The sequence below is a fragment of the Brachypodium distachyon genome, chromosome 3 (genome assembly GCF_000005505.3).
Source record: "Brachypodium distachyon strain Bd21 chromosome 3, Brachypodium_distachyon_v3.0, whole genome shotgun sequence".
Classification (NCBI taxonomy): Eukaryota; Viridiplantae; Streptophyta; class Magnoliopsida; order Poales; family Poaceae; genus Brachypodium; species Brachypodium distachyon.
Genome location: NC_016133.3, coordinates 15,042,623 through 15,064,605, shown reverse-complemented (window position 1 = coordinate 15,064,605; position 21,983 = coordinate 15,042,623). Strand labels below are relative to the sequence as shown.

At 46.6% G+C, this 21,983-nt stretch overlaps 3 protein-coding genes, 1 non-coding gene and 2 pseudogenes across 4 annotated transcripts; 3 read left to right on the top strand and 3 right to left on the bottom strand.

The window, feature by feature from the left end:
• Window positions 1-241: 241 nt before the first annotated feature.
• On the bottom strand, window positions 242-2,560 carry LOC100843076 (indole-3-glycerol phosphate lyase, chloroplastic). Its single transcript, XM_003573437.4, has 7 exons — window positions 2,399-2,560; window positions 1,980-2,301; window positions 1,518-1,594; window positions 1,347-1,424; window positions 1,134-1,211; window positions 971-1,030; window positions 242-716 (listed from the first exon to the last, which is right to left on the bottom strand). The coding sequence occupies exons 1-7, from the start codon at window positions 2,501-2,503 to the stop codon at window positions 582-584; spliced, it is 855 nt and encodes a 284-aa protein (XP_003573485.1). The 5' UTR covers window positions 2,504-2,560; the 3' UTR covers window positions 242-581.
• A 2,574-nt stretch (window positions 2,561-5,134) lies between these two features.
• LOC100831556 lies at window positions 5,135-9,586 on the top strand (annotated as a pseudogene).
• On the top strand, window positions 6,465-6,562 carry MIR7726A (microRNA MIR7726a). The gene has a single exon (NR_127010.1). It is a non-coding gene; the product is annotated as a microRNA MIR7726a (primary transcript).
• Window positions 9,587-12,003: 2,417 nt separating the features above from the next.
• LOC100831253 (receptor-like protein kinase 5) lies at window positions 12,004-14,547 on the top strand. The gene is made up of 3 exons (XM_003571429.4): window positions 12,004-12,289; window positions 13,233-13,914; window positions 14,013-14,547. Exons 2-3 carry the CDS (start codon window positions 13,260-13,262, stop codon window positions 14,330-14,332), a joined length of 975 nt encoding a protein of 324 aa, XP_003571477.1. The 5' UTR covers window positions 12,004-12,289; window positions 13,233-13,259; the 3' UTR covers window positions 14,333-14,547.
• Window positions 14,548-16,895: 2,348 nt separating this feature from the next.
• Window positions 16,896-18,068, bottom strand: LOC104583560. Its single transcript, XM_010236104.3, has 2 exons — window positions 17,507-18,068; window positions 16,896-17,399 (listed from the first exon to the last, which is right to left on the bottom strand). The coding sequence occupies exons 1-2, from the start codon at window positions 17,912-17,914 to the stop codon at window positions 17,103-17,105; spliced, it is 705 nt and encodes a 234-aa protein (XP_010234406.1). The 5' UTR covers window positions 17,915-18,068; the 3' UTR covers window positions 16,896-17,102.
• A 368-nt stretch (window positions 18,069-18,436) lies between these two features.
• LOC100830947 lies at window positions 18,437-19,614 on the bottom strand (annotated as a pseudogene).
• Window positions 19,615-21,983: the final 2,369 nt, after the last annotated feature.

Below are 21,983 nucleotides of genomic sequence, written 5' to 3'. Positions count from 1 at the left end.
ATAAAAAGTTGTGCTAATTGAATTTCTAATCGGAAATACTTTCATGATATTTGCATCCATAATTCTTTTTTGAGAAGTTAATAAACTTGGCACCTGGACTTACATGAGCCTGTCGAAACGACAAAAAAACTTTGATTTTTTTAATCAAATTTTGAAGAGGAATAAGAAAGACTGCACGCATGTAGCCGTTGGAACACCATGTACACTTTGCAAAAATGATACTCCCTCCAATTCTAAATTGTTATCGAAATATTACATGTATTAGACGTCTTTTAAGAGTAGATACATCCTATTTGGAAGACAAGAATTTTGGATCGGACCGAGTACATTTCTTGTGCAGTAAAACATGCACACGATTTACAACGTCACACAGGTTACCTGAATGGTAAGCACCTCACAGCACCAAACAGTTAATCAAGGATGAGAATCAAACAATGTAAAAATATTAATTTTTCTTCTTTGCATTCAAATATATTTCTAGCCGTAGAAAAAACACGCAGCTTCATTTCTTCTGCCCGTATGTATTCATTTTAAGCACCAATCAAGTTAATTAATTGCATTTTGATATGTAAATTTACATGTCAAGGCAGTGCATCCTTCAAGCTCCTGGCATATACTTCCAGCCTCTTGAGCCCTTCACTTGGAGAAGCCGCTTCACCCAACTGCTTCACCATTGCACTGCCAATGATCACTCCATCTGCACCCCACTCTGCAATCTGTTTCCATTTGCAGTTCACAGGCAGCAACAGCTTAATTTATGTATTATCTTGCTAAGCTATGTGATAAGAAAGGACTCTCTCCGATCCTAAATTGTTATCGAAATATTACATGTATCTAGACGTTTTTTAAGAATAGATACATTCATATTTGAGAAAATTTGAGACGAGAATTTAGGATCGGAGGGAGTAGTATTTTTGTGATGAATCTTTCTATTAAATAATATACTCTCTGTATATAATATGCCATTTACCTGCCTAACATGGTCAGGTGTCGATATGCCAAAGCCAACAGCCACTGCTTTATCAGTGACCTACAAACAGTAGAGCAACCATATTAGCATTATAGGATATCAGTTTTAATTACCATTAACTTGATAAAAAAAGGGGGTTGATTCTAAGTTATTTTCTGCAAACCTGCTTAATCTCCTTAAGAAGATCCTTGACCTGTGGGTTGACGTTTGCGCGGGCGCCTGTGACTCCATCGACGCTTACCTTCGTAATGCGGTTAGGGGATCAAAATGGTAAACTGTAACTATAAATTTGTAAGATCCTGGTCATATATCTAGGTAAACCTGCTACAATTAAACAGTTATGGTTCTTAATTATACTTAGTTAGCAGGCTCTTACAAGGTAAACAAAGCCTCCTGAAGCTTCAGTGATCTCCTTCATCCTTTCTGCTGGTGTAGATGGTGTTGTAAGCAGCACCTGCAACGTTTAATTCTGTACCTGTTAATTGATAATTCCTGGTGCTAGCAATCTTCATTTCAGTTAAATGTTGATCAGGGGCCTGCAAATTACCAGCTCCAGGCCATTCTTGATGGCTTCATCCCTGAAAGCACTCGTCTCGTCGTAAGGAAGATCGGGTACAATAAGTCCTGGAACACACATGACATGACACATGCAATTAGTAAATGTCAATTACTACTAGTAGGGTAAACCATTAATTTGTGTTGTCACAATGTTTAAAAAGTTTCATTTCAAATTACCAAATTTCATGCATATGGATGTATACTTCATACTCCATATATACAGCTTCGATCGGTTTAATTAACATTCATAGTAGCAGTACTAATTAGCAGTTACTCGCATTTTAACATAGTAATAGTAGTACTGTAGTAGTAATATTTTGAAGAGAATTTACGTGTGGGCTTCGATCAATTAGCAGTAGTAAGATTTAACCGCTTATAGCTGATTCAACTACTCCCTCCAGCCGGAATTACTCGTCGAAACAAGTAATATGGATCGGAGGGAGTAATATACCTTTGGCACCGGACTGTTTGACGGCGGCGGCGAACTCAGCGGCCCCGCGGCGCGCGATGGGCCCGAAGTAGGAGAAGATGACGACGGGGCAGGAGAGCCCCGGCGTGACCTCGGCGAGCATGGCCATGACGGCGTCCTCCGTGGCGCCGGCGGCGAGCGCGCGCTGCGCGGAGGCCCGGATGGTGGGCCCGTCGGCGGAGGGGTCCGCCGACGGCATGCCGTGCTCGACGACGGCGGCTCCCAGCGAGTCCAGCAGACGCAGCGCCGCCGCCGTCGTGCCCAGGTCCGGGTCGCCCGCCGTGATGTACGGGATGAACGCCGTCTGCGCCATACATATGCATGGATCGATGGATGCAACAGTAAATGAATGAATCCTCAGGCAGAATTATCATATACACCCATGCATGTAGTTTACTCACCTTGCCTTTCTCCATGACCTTGGACATGGCTTGGGACACGGTCGCCGGAGCCGGCGCCTCCGCGAGGGACGCCGGGAGCGGGGCTGCTGCTAGGGTGTCAGACATGGAATATCTGCTTTGTTTGTGGAGGGAAATGGTTGATGGCTTATCTCCTCTGTCTCTCAAAATGCTACTTGAGGGTGGTTCTCTCGATTTTGTTTTTCCTAGGAAGAAATTCTATACTTCTTAAGTGAATCAAATTAATTTGTTTAAATATGGATGTATCTATATACTAAAATACGTTTAGATAGATTAGATATATGTAATACTTCGGCACTTAATATGTGACCGAGGGAGTACTTTTATTGCCTCTACGTCTAGACGATGCACACACTAAAAATTATTACAAACGGGGTATAAGAGAATTCCAAAATAAGCAAATGCACCCAACTATCAAAGAACTAGCGACGGTCGAACCAACCTATAAAGATCATAAACATTGTCTGACCCACATCTTTATCTTCCAGAAGCTGCACTTTCAAGAAATAGGATGAACACACATCAACATTGTGTGGCCCAACTAGGGAAAGCTAGATCAAGGATTTTCATTCTAAAGGGTTAGATTCAACAGACGAAGACCAAACCGTTGGGCCCAAACAAAAGACATCTTCAACAAGGAGACGGTGTATTTGTCTTATAAATAATTTGTTTTAAGAACGGTGGAACAGAACATGTTTCAATTAAAAAAATACACAAAACTACATTATTTTAGAAAAGCAATCATGAACTTTTTTCATAGCTACACGGTATTGAAACATATTTTTTGGATGATCTAAGTAACGTCTTTGAAAATCCCGCAATAAACACATCCGACTTGCAAATTGTGCTTATATTTTTTTTCCTAAGTTTCTCTTGCTTTTAAATTAAAAATGATATAAGTAAAACATATATTTGGGCCGGCTCATTCCCTGTGAATTCCGCTCTTGGGCTAGTAACATTTTTTCACAAAGGTTGGCGTATTTTGTTTAAGACAATGTTTTGACCAATGATAACTCTATTGATATTTAACTTATATGATACGAAACCATAATTATTAGTAAGAACTTTTAAAAACGAATCTATGATATAAATTTCACGTATGAAAAAGCAAATATTAATTTACTAATTTTGGTCAAAGTATTGTCTTAAAAAAACCAAATACGTAACTTTTGTGAAATAAAATTAAGAAGTATGTAAATTACTCTATTAATATTTAACTTACTTCAGGTAAGTGAGACAGCCCTGTCATGGCCGGTACTAGCTATGGTTACAATTACAAGGGTGAAGATTAATTTGAACTAATTTGAACTGAATGAGACGTTTTGTTTTGGACTACTCTACGATTTTGGCTTTACATGAACTCAAAAAGGATTCCGTCGAACCCTGCGTGCGCCTTCCCCTCCACGTCCGGTGTGGATTCTCTGACTTAAGTCAACTGTCTTTGTGAGGCTGAAATGTGGGTCGCACAGTTGGCTGGCCCACTTGTCAGCCTCACAAACTCAGGTGACTTGAGTCAGAGAATACTTGCCGCTCCACGTCAGCCTGTAGTGAACGCGCGGGATCCCATGGCCAGCAACGAGTGCGTGGCAATCGGACGGCGCAGAAGCCTTGGCACTATACAGTAACAGTAATTAAATTTGCGGATGCCACGAGGCGTGGTCTCGTGCGGGGCTACTACTTGTGCTTCTGTCCCCGCGCTCCTCTATTCTACTGCTCCGGAGCAAAGGAGCACCTGGGGCATGCAAGCAGCTTACAGTAGAACAAAGAGAAGAGGCAACTCCTCCTCCTCTGGTCCAGAGCACGTGCCTGATTATCGAGTTTTTGGTTTTGGATTTGGTCTTGTTTAGTTTGCGAGTTGATTGGGGCGGCGGAGATCCGGTGAATGCACCACCGGGCGAGTTCGGCCGGCGATGAGGGAGGCGACGGCCGGGTTCGTACGTATTAGCGGCGGAGCTGCTTAAGAAGCTGCTGCTGCCTTTGTTCCGTCTTCCGTCGCTCTGTTTCCCGTTGCGGATCACGAAACTGAAAATTCCACCCCCTTTTTTTTTTACACTGCTCGTGTGTGTCAGAATTGAGGCCACCGTTAGATTCACCGTGCACGTGTGTCTCCGGCCTCATGTTTTCATTCGGCCGCCGACGTGATCGTCGAGTTGATGCTGTGGTATGGGTGGGACCCCCGCATCCAAAGCAAAGGAGGACAAAATGATTTCTTTTCTTCCCGTCAAGGCGTCAAAAAGAAATAATTCCCGTCAATACGAGTCGACCTCACGGTCGCCCTCGCAAGGCGCACTGCTCCGCAGAGCAGAGTAAAATGCGCAAGCAGTACCTTAACTTATAAGCTGTTCGGTCCTTGAACTTAGATTTTGGACCTTTTTAGAAACTAAAGTATCTTAAATGGTTAATATAATGTCCCTTTTATACCTCTGTACGCGTGCGAAGAGATATCTTCTAATCTTAACCGTCAATTAACCAACGGCTTATACAGAGGTATCTTCTAATTTTGACCGTCAATTAACCAACGGCTTAGATCTACCTGCGCTTTTCTCTCTAAAAAAAGACACCTGGGCCTGCCTGTCAGGTCGTCTTCCTCCTCTAGAAAGCGAGGCCATTCTTCCTCTTGGTCGACCCAGCCCACGTCCCTGGCTGCTCGCCCGGCCCGCCCGCCGCCATCCTTGCGCCCGCGCTCCCTCTGGCCCTAGCCCGAGCTCGCCGAACTCCATGACGGCCGCCCGCCCGCGCCTTTGGCCGCGAGCCGCCGCCCGCACCCCTGGCCGCCTGAGCCTCGTGCCGCTCGCATCTTCCCGCGCCCTTGGCCGCCCGCACCTCTGGTCGCCCGAGCCTCATGCCGTGCCGCCGCTCGCGCCTCTGGAGGCATAGAAGACACGTTGGAGGTGGAAGACGACTGACAAGCGGACCCCGGCTGTCAGAGAGAGAAGCACGAGCAGATCTAAGCCGTTAGTTAATTGGCGGTTCAGATTAGAAGATGCCCCTTCACGTGCGTATAGAGGTATAAAAGGACCGTATATTAGTCACTTAATGTGCTTTAGTTCCTGAAAAACGCCCAAAATTTAAGTTCGAGAACCAAATAGCACATGCTCCTTAAATTAAGAGACCGCGGGTGCATTTTACTCGTGCTCCCTTTGTCACACTTACAGGATCAATCTCATTTGGAAAAGGGGAATTGATCAGAGAAAGCCACCCGTTGGGTGCTCCTTCGGTTCCTGTTTCACTTCTGTGGTCAATCGACAACCTCCCAAATACACAGCCTCCCAAACACACGCAGAACTCGCACCCCCTCCGGTCTTCACCGATTACTCTTCAATTGGGCCTTCGGTCCCTCTTGGACTTGGGCTGGACTTTCCCCGCTTGTGAATTGTGATGTAGAGGTAAGGCCCATGACACAACCACCCTTCTCTCAATTCCACATTGGCCTCGTACGGCGGCGCTTCCCCGCCCGGCCGGTCCGGCTTAGGTTGTCATCGGCCGGATCGATGGGGCGGCCGCCGGATCTGGCAAATCTTGCCTCCAGGTCTCCACCCCCCATGGCGGTGACCCTCATCATCTCCATACGGTGGCGGCAGCATCAAAAGTCTTGCTCGAGCTGCGTCCGATGGGGGAGAGAGGAGGGACAGGAGGCGATTTCTTCTTAACTCTTCAGACCCTGAACCTCTTTTCCTCCTTGTTTCCGTTTAACACAACTAGTGTATTGTTTATGCTCGGTCCTATCCTATAGAGCGTACAATTTATGACACTATTGTTGTTTGTACTACTCATATATTGCACCGAATCGAGCAACGGAAAGTGCACTGATGGCACCGATTTAATCTGGGCTCTCGTTAAGCGTCAATGCTCTATTTAGGGAAACTAAAATGTTGAGCCGGACACCGCTCGTTTGTCAAAATTGACGCGATCATTAGATCCGGAGCACCATTTTAGCACCTCAGTTACCTGCATGAGCATGTTTAGGGAGGTAAAATAAACCAGTTTTTTCTTGTCAACTCTTTGATACCAGCTATGTTTAAATTGTTTTGTTTATCTATAACAATATATTAAATAGAAATTGGTGATGATGGTACGGACGTCGCGGTACGTCATTTCACTGAAATTGCGAATCTGTCACCGTTGTCCCCACACGCCTTTTAATCTCGGCTCCCGCGGTTCTCAAGCGCAGAAAAAACACGTACCACCCAAAAAAGAAAAAACAACAACAGAGACCTCCTCGCTCTTCCTCCTCTCGTACGAATCTCACCCCCACCCCTACTCGATCCGGATCTCGCAAGCGCCCGCCGCCGCTCTTGGTCGCCTCCACCAGCTCGTGCGCGTCGGCGGCGGCCGTGTGCGGAAGGCGGCTGCGGACACGCGGCTCTGTCGCGCGCCCCGACCGCCGCCTCCATCGGGTCATGCGCGCTGGTGGCTCCCCGCGGGACTTGGACGACGATGGGATGAGCCTGAGGCCGGGATGGCGGTGGGCCTGTGGCCGGACGCGATGTGTGCGCGGCGCGTGCGTGCGGCGGACAAAGCTGCGAGAGGGCGCAGGCGGGCGACACACATGTGTACCAGGCGGCAAATGGGAGTAGGTCCACTCAGGAGCGGACGGGCGGCGGGAATCTAAGAGCGGAGGCGGTGCGCACAAGCGGGCAGCCGCGCATGGTGGCGCGATGTTCGGTGGCAGGATGAATCGGGACGTGAGAGGAGTTTGCACTCAGGGTGGATGGAGAGAATGGTCACAGAGAGAGAACGAGAAAATTGAGAGAAGGGATTTGAGAAAAAAAAAAGGTATGGAGTAGGAGTAATAGGAGAACAGGGCAAGGTTCCATTAAGCAAAAATTTATACTGCCGCTTGCTTTATGTGATGGCTGTCGCTGCTTGCTGTATTGATCGATATACCAATGCATGTTGTTTAAATCATCACCACACGGAAGGTCGAGTTATCATTGTTGCATGTTCTTCATTATTCATGATTATATTGAGAATCACTTCATGAGTTTAGCAAAAAAGTTAAAAAACGCCCACACATGACTTTTGAAATGTGGTGCATGTGACAACAGTGATAGCTTGTAGGTAGCGAGCAAAAGACTTGAGCATGTGTCACTTTTTTTACACAGGATATAGAAATAAGGATGTGCAAAAGAGCAATAGATCGGAGTATAGCCTACAAAAATAAACATATTATAATCGTTATATACATATGTGCTCCTGAAACACATCAACATTTAATTTGATGTTTTGATACAATTTTTCGTTGTTCCGTAGCAACGCACAGGATTTTTACTAGTATATAATTATATCGCAGCTAACCTGTGGTCAATCATTTAACACCTACTTTGAGAAGCTAGCATTTTTTTTACTTTCTAAGCACTAATGAGTTATGAATAACAGAATAAGCACTTTCCAGTTTCCACCGAAAGTTCTTGAGCATCCGGCTGGATAGAAGTCCACCGTCTGGACATTCGCCTCTAACCTAGTCACCTAGAGTCCGTTGTGGCCAGCATTACCCTTTCCGAGCTAAACCAACCTTGAAAATAGGTTCCATAGATGTCGTAGCTGATTTGTGGGCTTCATCATGGCATGGTCAGCATACCAAATCAGCGCTCATGGCCAGCAAAGCACATTTTGGGCCAAAGTGAGCCACTGTAACATAGGAGTCCAAATGTACATTTTAAGAGTAGGTGAACTTCGGAGTCCACCCTGCAAGTTTGAGGGGTTGTTACTGTATTTTACCTTGGTTGGTTCAACTGAAATTGACCACATTTTGGCTATCTATTTGTCATCTGGTTTTTTCATTGCAAGTCAGATTCGTTCTGCTTCAACCTCTTCAGCATCACTTACGAATAAATTTGTACATCTTTACTCTTATAAAAGAGGCAATTGGCGGCGGCGGTTCATCACCTCTTTGCCTCCACTATCGTAAAAAAAAAAAGCTTACCACCTCCTAATGTAACAATTAAATCTGTTAAATAATTAAGATATGGATGGTGTTTTCCATCGAAGCTAAGATAAAATTACTAACACGTGTCATTAATACATAAAAGTTTTTTAATTCACGAGCAGTCTAATATGTTTTATCCGTAGCAACGCACGGACATTTAGCTAGTTGACACAACTTCTTCATGGGCTAATAACAGGTTGCTGCTATTAGCGTTGTGGAACTGCAGACACCAACGATGAATATATTTGGATTCTTCCGGGTCAGCAAGAGAAGCGATTCTCACTCTCTGCACTATAGTGACCAAGATAACTAACAACCTTAGCGATGACAATGCCATGAGCAATATCAATTGAGCAATAGCAATATTGTGGTCGTGAAGAAGTTGTAGAACAAGAGTGGAAATCCAGTGGATGCAAGTCTCGACAACCGCTGCCAGTCTGAGGTAAATTTGCTAGGCAACATGTGCCACGACAACATCATCAGTCTTGCAGATTGCTTTAGGAAGAGCAACTTCATTGTGCTCATCTACAACCACAAGGAGAACGGAAGCCTCTCCCCCAACTGGCTACACAGGGGGTGGTGCTTGATTGGCCGACGAGACGGAACATCGCCATAGGCACCGTCGAAGGCCTCTTCTACCTGCACCATGGACGCAACCACCCCATTGTGCACCACAACATCAACTCTGCCAGCATCTTGCTTGACAACAGCCTGAACCCCAAGATCGCAGGTTTCGATTTTGCACGGATCAACCTTGCTGGACCTGACCAACCAGTGCCAACCTCAGAGCTCACTGCTGCCAACATGTTCGGGTACACGGCTCCAAGTGAGACCTACAACTTACTTTTTGATTTGTCCACGTAACTACAGAGCTGAACAAAGTATTTTAACTGCATACATGGATCAATAATTTAATTGCTACAGAGTATGTGACTATGGTGACCATCAAGGTTGACGTGTACAACATCTGTGTGGTGCTGCTGGAGCTCATCACCGGGAGGTTGCCTAACGAACCAGTTGTGGAGGGCCACTTGGCGACATAGGCATAGAATAGTTGTGAGCATCTGATGGAGAACACTGGAGATTTCAGCAACGTCGTCGACATAGTCATCCCAGGTAGAGTTCGATACCTCAAGGAGATGGTGGTGATGTTCAGGCTCGGCGTGGATTGCACCGTGAAGAAGTCGGAGGAGAGGCCAACCATTCGGGAACTCTTCCACCTCCGCAACAGTTGCCGTTGATTCAGTTTCGCCTTATATGTATGTACTATTGTACTCTGAGGTCTATGATTATGGCTTGTATAGTGGTGATAGCGGATAACCTAAACATAATTTGTGTTGTGAATCGTGTATGTTTCAAATTTGTTTAGCCGTGGATTTGAAGATGTGTCTTCTTTCAGACAGGTTTTCCAAGACTAAACAAAGTTTTGGTTTCACATAAGTTCCATAGAAATTCTGCAAAATTCTAAACTGTACCTTAGTAGATACCATGCACAAAATAAATCATGTGCTTTATTTTTAAAGAAAATGTCATTGCAATGCATCATGTCATGCCCCAAACAGACGAAGCTTTAGTCATCTAAATTGCATTTGAGCCCCCATGAACTGAAGATGTACAAACAACTAGCTGCGTCATAAGCAAACTTTCCCATGGATCAGGGAGGGGGATGGCCATTGATCAATATAGTTATTCTAACCATTTATATCAGTACAACAAGGGTTCACAGAAGAGAACTCAGAGAAGTGAAGAACAATAAGCAGCCAAGAAAATGGACCTACTCCCTCCGTCCAACAAAGAATGTCTCAACTTTGACTAAATTTAAATGCATTTATACACTAAGTCACATCTAGATAAATTCAAATTTGACAAAATTAAGACATCTTTTGTTGGACGGAGAGAGTATTATTTTTCTTCCAGCCATTTACTTTTATATCTCAATCATCAGTAGGTACCACCACACAGGGGAAAGACGAGAATCATTTGCTTTTATTCGTTATTCATCGAATTGCCATTCCGATAGACGGGCCTACGTCATGTGCAGCATATCGGGTAAACGGGATCATGCCCTAAAGAGGCAAAGAGCTCAGGACGACATAGCACCACAAAGATCCTCCTGCAGCTCCGCGGCTCTAAAAGTGTCTAACACTTTGATCCTACTTAGTTCAATCAAATAAACTAAAATTTCAAAATAACACAATTTTTTGAAAAACTACTTCATTTGTTTGAACTAATGAGGATCAAAAGGTACCTGAGGGTCACCGTGTTGCACCTCTACCAACACTAGCGACCGGCCGGAACGCGATACCGGACCGGAATGACCTGAGCCGTCTTTATGGAGCTTTTCGGCGCTATGGTAAATTTTTTTAAGAATCTTTCGGCGCGACGGTAAAGAACATAAGAGAAAGGCAGAGGGGCGTACGACCGTACGTACTGGTCTTTATATTGAAACGGAGGGGGAGTAAGAAAGAAAAAAAGAAAGAAATAAACCTAGTCTGCTCTGTCGATAGCATCTCGAGGTAAAAGAGATATTGGCAGCGAAGGAACCGAGGGCAAAGATGTATAACTGATTGGGACGGAAATTCTCGAGGGCTTCTCATATTAATTCTTTGGCTTATATGAATTCAATAACGGAGACGAACCCCGCGCGCGGATTCCCCTACCCGGTCAGACTGACACGAAACGGCAACGCGCGCGATCCAATGGCCAGCGACTGGTGATCGGCAATCGGACGGCGCAGAAGCCCAGCACTATAGTACTAGTTCAATTTGCGGATGCCACGAGGGAGCCTAGCTGCGCTGCGCTACTACTTGGATCCGCTTCTATCTCCCCCTCCCATTGTCTACGACTACATAGAGTACGGAGCAGGGTAGCGGCGCGGGCATGAAACGGCGGCAGCAGCGTATACTACAAGAGGTAACTCCTCCTCTCGAGTGCTTAATTTTAGAGCTATGCATGCATGGTCTTTGGAGTTGTTGGTCTTGTTTGGTTTCGAGAGCGGGCGGGGGGACTGTGGCAAGTTGGCGGCGGAGATATACGGCGATCGAATGCACCAGCGGCGAGCCGGTCGATGGAGATCAGGACGTGCCATGGCCCGGCCGGCTCCCTCCTCGACCATCAACGGCATGGAGAAGTGCCATGTATGACCACGAGGGAGGCGTTCCAGGTGTTCGACCCGGACGGCGAACTACCAAGGCGTTTGGAGTTGGTCTTGATTGGTTTGGTTTCGAACGGGCGGGGGGATTGTGGCAAGTAACTTGCCGCAAGTTGGCGGCGGAGGGATACCGCGAATGCACCACCGCCGGCGAGCCGGCCGATGGTGGTCGAGGAGGGAGGCGTTCAAGGTGTTGGACGTGGGTAGCGGAGCGGCGGCTGCTCGGTGCGCCGGCTTAAACTCAAGGTCATGATCACCGCGCGTAAGCGTGAGACGTCTGTCGAGGTCGCTCGGCAGGATCATGATCAGAGCCCCTGCCCCCGCCATGCTCCAGAGGTAGCTCGTGGCCGCCCTCGCCAAGCTCCAGAGGCTCTTCGTGCTGCTGTCTCTGTTCCATCATTAAATGCTCTGTTTCGACCTCCTTTGACACTCGTCAAAAAGCCTCAAAGGAGTCCAGTTGGCCAGGATGGGACCCGCATACAGTTACATAAACAAATCCCTATACTCCTAAATCTTCCCGTCAAAATGAGGCCACGGTCGCCCCTCCTCCCAGCTAGCGCGCTCTCTCTCTCTCTCATCCACATCGGCTTCATACGGCGGCGCTGCCGCGGCCCGGCTTAGGTTGTAGCCTGCCGGATCGATGGGGCGGCCGGATCCGTCCAATCGTGCCTCCAGGTCTCCATCCGGTCGCGGCAGCATCAACAGTCTTGCTCGAGTTCCGTCCGATGGGGAAGAGGAGGGATCAGAGGCGATTTTCGTTTCGTAGTTTTTCAGACCCATCTGCTTGCTTCAGGTCGATCCCTAAACTTTTTTTTTGTTTTGTTTTGTTTCCGTTCACACAATTAATGTATGTATTGTTTGGGGTCGATCCTACGGAGCGTACAATGGATAACACTGCTGTTCATATATTCCACCGAATCGAGCAACGGTCCGACGCAAAGTGCACTAATGGCTGGCACCAATTTAATTTTTCTCGTTAAGACTCGACGCTTTGTTTAGGGAAGCTAAAGTGCTGCGCCTGGCACTGCTCAGTGGTCAAAATGGACGCTACAATTAGATCCAGACTCCAGAGCACCTGTTTAGCACAACCATGACCAGTAAGAGCATGTTTGGAGAGGCAAAATAAACCAGTTTTGTCTTGTCACTGGCAGTGAGGTTTATATTGTAGCTTGGGTGGTTGAATACGCAATAACGCTTAAGAGGTGATTGTGTATTTAACTACTACTACTCCCTCCGATCATAATTAATTGTCTCAAATTTGTCCAAATATGAATGTAATATTTCGACAATTCATATGGATCGGAAGGAGTACTAATTAATGTGTGATAAATCATTTAAACACCTCCTCTGAGAAGCTTGCAGTGGAGCAGACAAGAAATTAACTTAAGTGCTTGGCAATGTAGCTTTTTTTTTTCCGTTCTAAGCACTAATCCTTTCCACTGCAAGTTCTCTAGGAGCCTACTTAGTACTTAGTCATCCAGCTCGATGGAAGTCCACCGTATCCGCCTCTAATCTAGAGTCCAAATGTGCATTTTAAGAGTACGTGAACTTTGGAGTCCGCCCTGCAAGTTTGAGGGGTTTTAAGAGTACGTGAACTTTGGTTGGTTCAACTGAAACTGATCACATTTTGGCAATTTATTTCTCATGGAAGTCAGATTCGTTCTGCTTCAACCTCCTTGGCATCACTTCAGAATAAATTTGCACATTAACACAACTTCTTCATGGGCCAATAACAGGTTGCTGCTAGTAGCGTTGCGCCAACGATGAATTTATTCGGATTCTTCCGGGTCAGCAAGAAAAGAGATTCTCATTCTCTGCACTACAATGACCAAGATATAACTAACAATCTTGGTGATGACGATGCCATGAGCAACATAAATGGTGGCACCTGGAACTCAGCACTGTACCGAGTTCCCCTGCCAGGCACATCCAGTGTGGTGGTCGTGAAGAAGTTGCAGAACAGGAGTGGAAGTCCAGTGGATGCAAGTCTCGACAACCGCTGCCAGTCTGAGGTAAACTTGTTGGGCAGCATTCACCACGACAACATCATCGGTCTTGCAGATTGCTTGAGGACGAACAACTTCATCGTGCTCATCTACAACCACAAGGAGAACGGAAGCCTCCACCGGTGGCTGCACCCTGATCTCCCCCAGCTGGCTGCACAGGGGTTGGTGCTTGATTGGCCGACGAGGCGGAACATCGCCATCGGCACCGTCGAAGGGCTCTGCTACCTGCACCATGGACGCAACCACCCCATTGTGCACCACAACATCAACTCTGCCAGCATTTTGCTTGACACCAGCCTAAACCCCAAGATTGCAGGTTTCGATTTTGCACGGATCAACCTTGCTGGACCTGACCAACCAGTGCCAATCTCAGAGCTCACTGCTGCCAACATGTTCGGGTACACGGCTCCAGGTGAGACCTACAACTTACTTTTTGATTTGTCCACGTAACTAAAGAGCTGAACAAAGTATTTTAACTACATACATGGGTCAATAATTTAATTGCTACAGAGTATGTGACTATGGTGACCATCAAGGTTGACGTGTACAGCATTGGTGTGGTGCTGCTGGAGCTCGTCACCGGGAGGTTGCCTAACGAACCGGTTCTGGACGGCCACTTGGCAACATGGGCACAAAATAATTGTGAACGTCTGATGGAGAAAACCGGAGATTTCAGCAATGTCGTCGACATGGTCATCCCGGATAGAGCGCGGTACATCAAGGAGATGGCGGCGATGTTCAGGCTCGGCGTGGATTGCACCGTGAAGAAGCCGGAGGAGAGGCCAACCATACGAGAAGGTCTCTTCCGCCTCCGCAACCGTTGCCGTTGATTCGGTTTCGCCTGATATGTATGTACTATTGTACTCCGAGGTCCGTGATTATGGGTTGTATAGTAGTGATAGCAGATAACCTAAACATAACTTACGTTGTGAATCTGGTATGTTTCAAATTGAGATAATAACACTGGCGATACAACAACTTGTACTGCGCAAGCACTTTAGTACAACAACTTGCAAAGTGGGGCCAGGTGGTCCATTAACTTGTATTTCGGGTGCTAATTGGACGAATTAGTCCGAAATTAGCCACGTCAGTGCCATAGTGTCGTTCAGATAGGTTAGTATTTTTTGGGTTTAAGCCCTTTGGTTTGTTTTTAGGTCCCTAGGGTTCTCAGACGAAATGTAAGTTTTCAAAGAACACTATGCATTTATTTTCTCATATTTCTCCCTGCCCCTTCGATAACACTTCCTACATTCGTCTCTTTCCCCGCGAACTGATTCATTTTCTCTCCTCTCCACCTCGAAGCCGTTAAAGGCGATCAGGCTCTCAGCGTCGGCGACGATGGCGCCCGATCCGCAAATCCAGCGCTACGATCAAGGATCGCCGCAATACCGTATGTATCTTTGTCCGTGCACAAAATTTGTTCCTGAGTTCGTCGTCGCACCGGGGTGGCTTTTGGTAGGGTTTGATGTTATTGGCAATGTAGATTGAGATGGACTTTCTAATTTTTGGTTAGTTTATTCGCCCCTAATTTGGTTAGGGTTAAGGATATTCAAATGCTGCATTTGAGCCAGATAGATGGAAACTGAATTTCTGTGTGTTTGTTCATGGCCAATTTCAGTGCAATTTCTGTTAGACTTTACGAGGAGCAATTGACTGGCCCTCGCCATCTCCTTCTCCTGCTCACCGGACTACTAGTTGTTGCATATTCACCGTAGATAGCGGCAAGTTGATTAGTGTGGAGCGTTACAATCCATCATCAACATATTACTGACACAGAACCCCAACTGCCTCTGCAGCCTTAATGAAAAGTAACCATTCATTATTACAGAATTCTTTACTGGCGAACTCATCGACAAGTACATAGACTGTGGAGATGACCATGGTAAAAAAGCTGAGACCTTCATTAGTGTACCATTTATCCCGAGAAAGATTTTTTTTTATTTAACTAAAAGAAACTTCAGTAGCGTTGGTTGAGCTGTAAGACGGACGGACCCGGCCAAATCAAGGCCATCTTCACCGACCAAAGACACACCCTCACTCGCACCGGCTCCTCTCCTGAATGAAATATGAAACGCTGCAGTCTGACAACTGGCTTGGTGAGCAGTGGCGGAGAGGAGCCAATTCAATACCAAATCACACAATGTGCTTGGGAAAACAAAGATATAATGACTAATTAGATGATAATATAATTTTGTATGTATTTTGTGTTCTTTTCTTACGATCTTTTGTTCTTACTATCTTTGAAATCGGGAATGATGTTTTCACAATAATTTTTTATGTAATTTCCTATTCATTTTTATCTTGATTTTGACCCTTTGCATATTCTACCAATGTTATAGCATGAGAAGATTATGAATATTCAACAATTTATTTATCCCGGTTTATTTTAAAGCTGTTTTCCGTTGGCTGTTGTATCTAAATTAGATAATTATAATGCATTAAAAATTGTGATTAGTCGACATAGTGAAAATCTAAACTAGAAACATATGAATTCTCGACCAAATTTATAATCAGAAACACGACGTGGGCCGTGGGCACGGCGCTAAGAAGTTGCGAGAAAAGATTGAGGAGGACCGAGTACTTCACAGCCATATAAAAAGAACAGGAAGAAGACCTAGCGTCTATCTATTTACCAGAAGGAAAAAGGCTCCTTATAAATATCTTCTCTAGCTAGGCAAAGTATTCTAGAGACTTCTCAAGTACGTATGGTTAATTCTCAACACTCTCTTCAATTATCCAGAGTATTTCAGAATATTCTCAACTATGTATTGCTATTTCTCAACAAAGAAATGAGAAGAGTTATCTCATGATGCGCTACCACTGGGCCAGGGTGACTACTGGACAACCTTCATGATGCATGCTCGGCGCGCCGCCGCCAACGTGCCAACAAGTTGTTACCAATTCCTCCAAAAAAAAAAAAGTTGTTACCAAGGGAACCTTGATCACGGCATGCATTCGCATGTCAACTCATCAGATGTGTAGGAGAGGCACACCTGCGGGCTGTGGCTAACACATGATCCTTCCATTGCATATGTGAAGCGATCTGAACACGCACCTGAGGACAACTACTAGTGCCAACTGAAGCCGGAAGCCACCTGATCGAAGCAGCGACTCGATCGAGTTGGGATCAGACTCTGTTTCTCAAGCGCGGCAGCTAAGCTGGATCGAACCGGACTAATTTGTCCTCAGTAAATTCCAATCGATCTTGCCCTGAGCCAACTGGGCAAGGACCCGAGAAAGAGGTGGGCCAGGACGGCTGGCTGGCTTACTGGCCTACTGGGCTCTCTTGGGCCGCGCCTTGGAGACTCACGCAGACTCGACCAGACAGACGACCAACGCAACACGAAGCGAGCGGATGTTTGATTCTAAAAATAAATAAAAAATCGAGCGGACTGATCGAATCCTGCTACGTTTGCAAGTCAGGCCAGAGAAATTTTCGGAAACAAAAAGAGCAACGCCCATCTCCGTAAATACGTACATAAATATCCGTCAAGATACAAAAATCGGCCCAGCCAGCCCATCACATGCGAAGACCATAGTCAGCGAAGATTGCAGCAGGAGCACCTCGAGGAACTCCCGGTCGCCCGAACTGCTCTTGGGTCACATCACTGAGCAGGAATTGGGGTCGTCCTCCATGGAGTGCACGACGTAGCGTGGCCCCGGCGGCGCCCGTGCTGCGGCCGCGAGCTTCCCGCCGGCGTTAATCCCCCTGCCTTTCTGCTGCCCGCCAGCTCCCTTGTTCTTATTCTTATTGTTGCTAGCTCCGCCATTTCCATTCTTGTTGCCGTTCTTGGCAACGTCCTTCTGTTTCTTCTTCCCTTTGTTGCTGCGGTTGTCCGTGCCGTTGCTGCTCTGCTTGTTGCCGCCGCCGTCTTTCTTCTTCCCCTTCTCCTTCCCCTAAGAAAAATAAAATGCACACGGTGCATCAGGAACCATATATGTCAGAAGCACGAGATAAAATCAACGAATTGTGCAGCAATTCAAGGTTGATTCGAATTCGATACCGGGCGGCGGGGACGGCGATCGCGATCGGCGGCGGCGGCGAGGAGCAGGAGCTTCTCGAGTCCGAGGTCCACGCCGCAGTCAGTGATCCGCTTCTCGACGCGCTGGAACTTGGCGGCCGTCCTGCCGCTGGTGAGCAAGGCGAGCAGCCAGCCGGTGCCGGTCTGCCGGCGGCGGCAGGACTCGACGAGCTGGAGCGCGTCGTCCAGCGCGGCCTTGAGCCTGCCCAGCGCGCTCGTCCTCGACGCGGCGGCGGACACGGCGGCAGAGGAGGCGTCGCGGCGGAGGCTGTCCCCGATGCTCTGCACGCGGGCGGCGAGCTCGCGGCATCTCGCCCTGTTCCGGCGGGCCGTCTCCGCCGCCTTGGCGATCTGCTGAGCCACCTTCAGGATCGTGCTCACGGCCTCCATGATTTGATCGGACGAGGGCGCAACGGAGACTAGCTCTGATTAACTCAAGGCGGCTATCTAACTGCATAGTTGGTTGCTTTGGCCTTTGGAGGGCGACGGGTCACCAAAGCGGCCAGCGAGACGACCTCGAGGACGACTTCCCTACGGCTCATGGTTAATTAAATTGAACCTTGTTAAACAAGTTGCGGGTTGCTGAGTTGCCCTGTTCCATTTCCTTTATAAGGATAAGATTAAACACGGGGCACAGTCTATAATTTTGTACAAGATGCATCATTTACGGTTCTCATTTTCGATGGAATTTCGTACCAATTTTGGTCTGAGTTCAGTCTTCAAGATTGATTCTGGACGGGGTATGGAGCATGTTTCCTGCACTGCAAGGTGCAAAAACTAAACGTAACTTGGTTCGTGGATGCTCCTTTTATGTTTCTGTTTGTTTCTCTGTTGTTTCAGAGACGTGTCATCTTGTTCCAGACAAAATTTCCAAGATTCAATAGCGTTTAATCCGTGCCCCGCATGTTGAAATTCCAGAAGAAGAAAAAAATACATTCATGGGGCTCAAATGCAATTGAGCTGACTATATTTGGGCATGATACATGGACCATAGTATGATTCAGTTCATAGCAATGGCAATCTAAAGAAAAACTAACACAGATGATTATGCGCCATGCATGGTACCTACTGAGCTACAAATTGGAATTTCCCAAAATTTCTATGAAACATGTGTGAAACCAAAACTTGGTTGGATCTTGAAAAACCTGTCTGAACCGAACACATCATCGAAACCACAAAGAAACAGAAACAAATTTGGAACATACATCAGACATCCGTAGAACAATTTATTAGGTTATCCGCTCTGACCGCTATCTCAGAGGAGATAAACAGCACGCGAGACCGAATCAGCGGCCACGGTTGCGGAGGCGGCAGTGAACCTTGTGCATGGCTGGCCTCTCATTTGGCTTCGCGGTGGAGCAATCCACGCCGAGCCTGAACATGGCAGCCATCTCCTTGAGATATCGCACTCATCCGGGATGGCCATGTCGACGATGTCCCTGAAATCTCCAGTGTTCTCCATCAGGTTGTTGCAATGTTTTCCTGCCCAGGTTGCCAAGTGGCCATCCGCAACCGCTGCATTGGCCACCTGACCAGTGACGAGCTCCAGCAGCAACACACCGAGGCTGTACAGATCAACCTTGGTGGTGGTCAGCAGGGTTGCATATTCTGCAGCAATTAAATTGATTGGTCCATGAATATATGTGAAAATTACTATGTTGAGTTTTGTATGTAGATAAACTAATCTCACCTGGAGCAGTATAGCCAAACATGTTGCCAGTAGTGAGCTCCCACATCGGCACTGGTTGGTCAGGTCCGGCAAGGTTGACCTGTGCAAAATCGAACCCTGCAATCTTTGGCTTGAGGTCACTGTCAAGCAGGATATTCGTAGAGTTGATGTTCTGGTGCACGATTGGGCTCTTGCGTCCGTGGTGCAGGTAGCAGAGCCCTCCTGCAACGGCGACGGCGATGGCCTGCCTTGTTGGCCAGTCCAGCACCCTCTCTGCAGGATCATGATGCAGCCACTGGTGGAGGCTGCCATTCTCCTTGTGGTCGTAGACGATCAGGATAAAGTCGTCCCTGCGAATCCAATCTGCAAGGCTGATGATGTTGTCATGGCCAATGTGGCCCAGCAAGTTCACCTCGGACTGACGTCAGCTGTCGAGGCTAGCATCCACTGGTCCACTCTTGTTCTGCAACTTCTTCACGGCCACCAGCGTTGATTTGTCCTGCAGGGGAACTCGGTACAATACCGACCTCCAGGTGTCACCATCAACAATGTTGCTCATGGCATCATCGTTGCCAAGGTTATTAATCATATCTTGCTCGTCGTAACACAAAGCACGACAATTGCTTCTCTTGCCGAGCCAGGAGCATCCACAGGGTGAGAAACTCCAAGTACTCATTGTCACCACTTGCACCATCACACTGCTACTAATAGCAAAGACCTGCAACATAAAGTGGTTCGTGTCAATGTGCAACCACTTGCATACGTAACAGCATTTCAGTTAGCGCTGTAAGCATACTTGTGTGATCTTTGAGCCTGTCTCTAGTCAAACCAAAAACCACATATGCACATGGCAACCACAACCATTAATGTACCAAAGTTAGTGTCACCAGGTAGTAGAAACTTGGTCAGGTCTTGGTCTAAATTTTCTTAAGCAGGAACCGTTAACTTAAACCCATCATATAACTAGTTCTTCGACGACCTTAATCTAGTATTTAAACAGAATTTGCTCATGCTCTTAGATTAACAATCAGGACCTTTGGAACTAATTAATCATGCCTGGGAATTGGTAGTTCCAAGATTCCAATTATGACTATAGTTACAACTGTACAGAACATAAGCATACACCATGTATTTAGCATTTAACACAGAGATCTGTAGATGTAGAGTATTCTAGTTTAAGTTAGAACTAGAACTCAAAATCAAATTAGAAGACTGTCAAACCAATCATCCAGGATATGTTAATGAATATAAAGTTTGAGAAGATTTGGCTGCATTGTCAAGCACTTGGTTAAAAAAAATCACTGCTCCAATACAAGCTTCTCAATGTAGGTGTGGCTAATCAAACAATTCTGCTATTTCTTGCGAGGAAGAACACACTCTGCTATGCACTATTTTTTTCCACTAATTATGTGAATGGAATTGGAAACGAGCAAAAGACAAGGTTTAGGAATCGACCTGGAGCTTGTGGCTGGGTCTGAGGAATTAGAAATACAATTCGAACGCAGGTCGAGCAAGCAAGACCATTGATTGTGCCGCCACCGAATGGAGAAAGACGGGGGCGAGGTTGTCGCCGCCAAGCGCCACGGTGGCGGGTGGAGACATAACCGGCGGGGCAGCACCAGGAGCTCGGAGGCAGCACAAGACATGGGGAGGACAGGGACACGAGATCCGGGCCGAGCGGGCAACCTAAGCAAGGGCGGCGCCGCCGCCGTCGGTCGATCCGGTGGGAGGAAAGAGGGGAAAGAGACGGTCTATTATTTTGAGGGGAAGGGCCAGAGCACCAGAGCAGGCGAGGCGAGAGAGAGAGAGGCCTCAAAAAAAGAAAATGTGAGAAAGAGCAGGAGACAGGGGTTAATGAAATGGAAAAAATCCTACTCCGTACAAGACCAGGGTATAACCGCGTGTCGTGTGTAATTGATGAGCCGGAATCTTTTCTTGTTTGTTTTTGTGTTCTCTCCCAAATTTTCCCGGTATTCTATCGTCTATCCACGGATTCCGGTGGCTGAGTTCTTGAGGGCTCGGGATTGATGAGGGTGTGGCTCCTTGTTTAATGATAGCCTGCGGTTGTTTTAGCTGGAGGTTTCGGTGTTTGCAACGGTGTAACGACCCGGTATGCCACTAAACCAGTAACATGCAGATCTTCGACATATTACAAGTGAAGTGAAGTTTCACAAGTAATATACCGGTCAGAGTAGTAAACAGAAACAATTGCAGTGGATTAGATATGCATAAATAATTGGAATTACCTTTATAAGTAAAATACAACCTAACAATTACAAGAAACACGGAAGTTATGGCCTAACTGGTTCACTACTCTATAGACACTTGATGACATATTCATGAAATGCATCTCCTTCGTTGCTCAATGAGATACCTCGTCTCCATCTTGACGATCAACAGAACATCTCTTATGTCTTAAAGAGTTAGTCACATATACAAAGGAGGTTTACATTGGGGATGAGTACAGAAGGTACTCAACAAGTCCAGGATAGCAACTTGTGTTTGAATGCACTATGATCTACTAGGACCCATGGTCCCCAATAAGCAATGATTTTTTAAAACAATTCTGAGAAAAGAGTCAAGTTTTATATTTTGAAATCTATGATCTCCTTGTCTCACGGGTTGTTAGAATCCCCGATGGATTCCTTTCCCACCACGATCGCAGTTCCTACCCAGAACAGGGAGTGACAAGCCACGATTCAATTCACTCTGCAGAGGTGCGTTACTTTACCCACAGACGCCCATAGTCATGCACTGAGGGGATCAGCCTCAGATAACACAACCATGAAC

Bases quoted from the DNA above. Each gene is read 5' to 3' on its own strand.
- LOC100843076 (XM_003573437.4), bottom strand. From the start codon at position 2,503: ATGTCTGACACCCTAGCAGCAGCCCCGCTCCCGGCGTCCCTCGCGGAG. The intron at 1,425-1,517 runs GTAATTTGCAGG...TAAACGTTGCAG, and splicing joins TCAAGAATGGCCTGGAGCTG to GTGCTGCTTACAACACCATC. The intron at 1,031-1,133 runs GTTTGCAGAAAA...TACTGTTTGTAG, and splicing joins TTCTTAAGGAGATTAAGCAG to GTCACTGATAAAGCAGTGGC.
- LOC100831253 (XM_003571429.4), top strand. From the start codon at position 13,260: ATGAATTTATTCGGATTCTTCCGGGTCAGCAAGAAAAGAGATTCTCAT. The intron at 13,915-14,012 runs GTGAGACCTACA...TAATTGCTACAG, and splicing joins GTTCGGGTACACGGCTCCAG to AGTATGTGACTATGGTGACC.
- LOC104583560 (XM_010236104.3), bottom strand. From the start codon at position 17,914: ATGGAGGCCGTGAGCACGATCCTGAAGGTGGCTCAGCAGATCGCCAAG. The intron at 17,400-17,506 runs GTATCGAATTCG...TATTTTTCTTAG, and splicing joins ATCGCCGTCCCCGCCGCCCG to GGGAAGGAGAAGGGGAAGAA.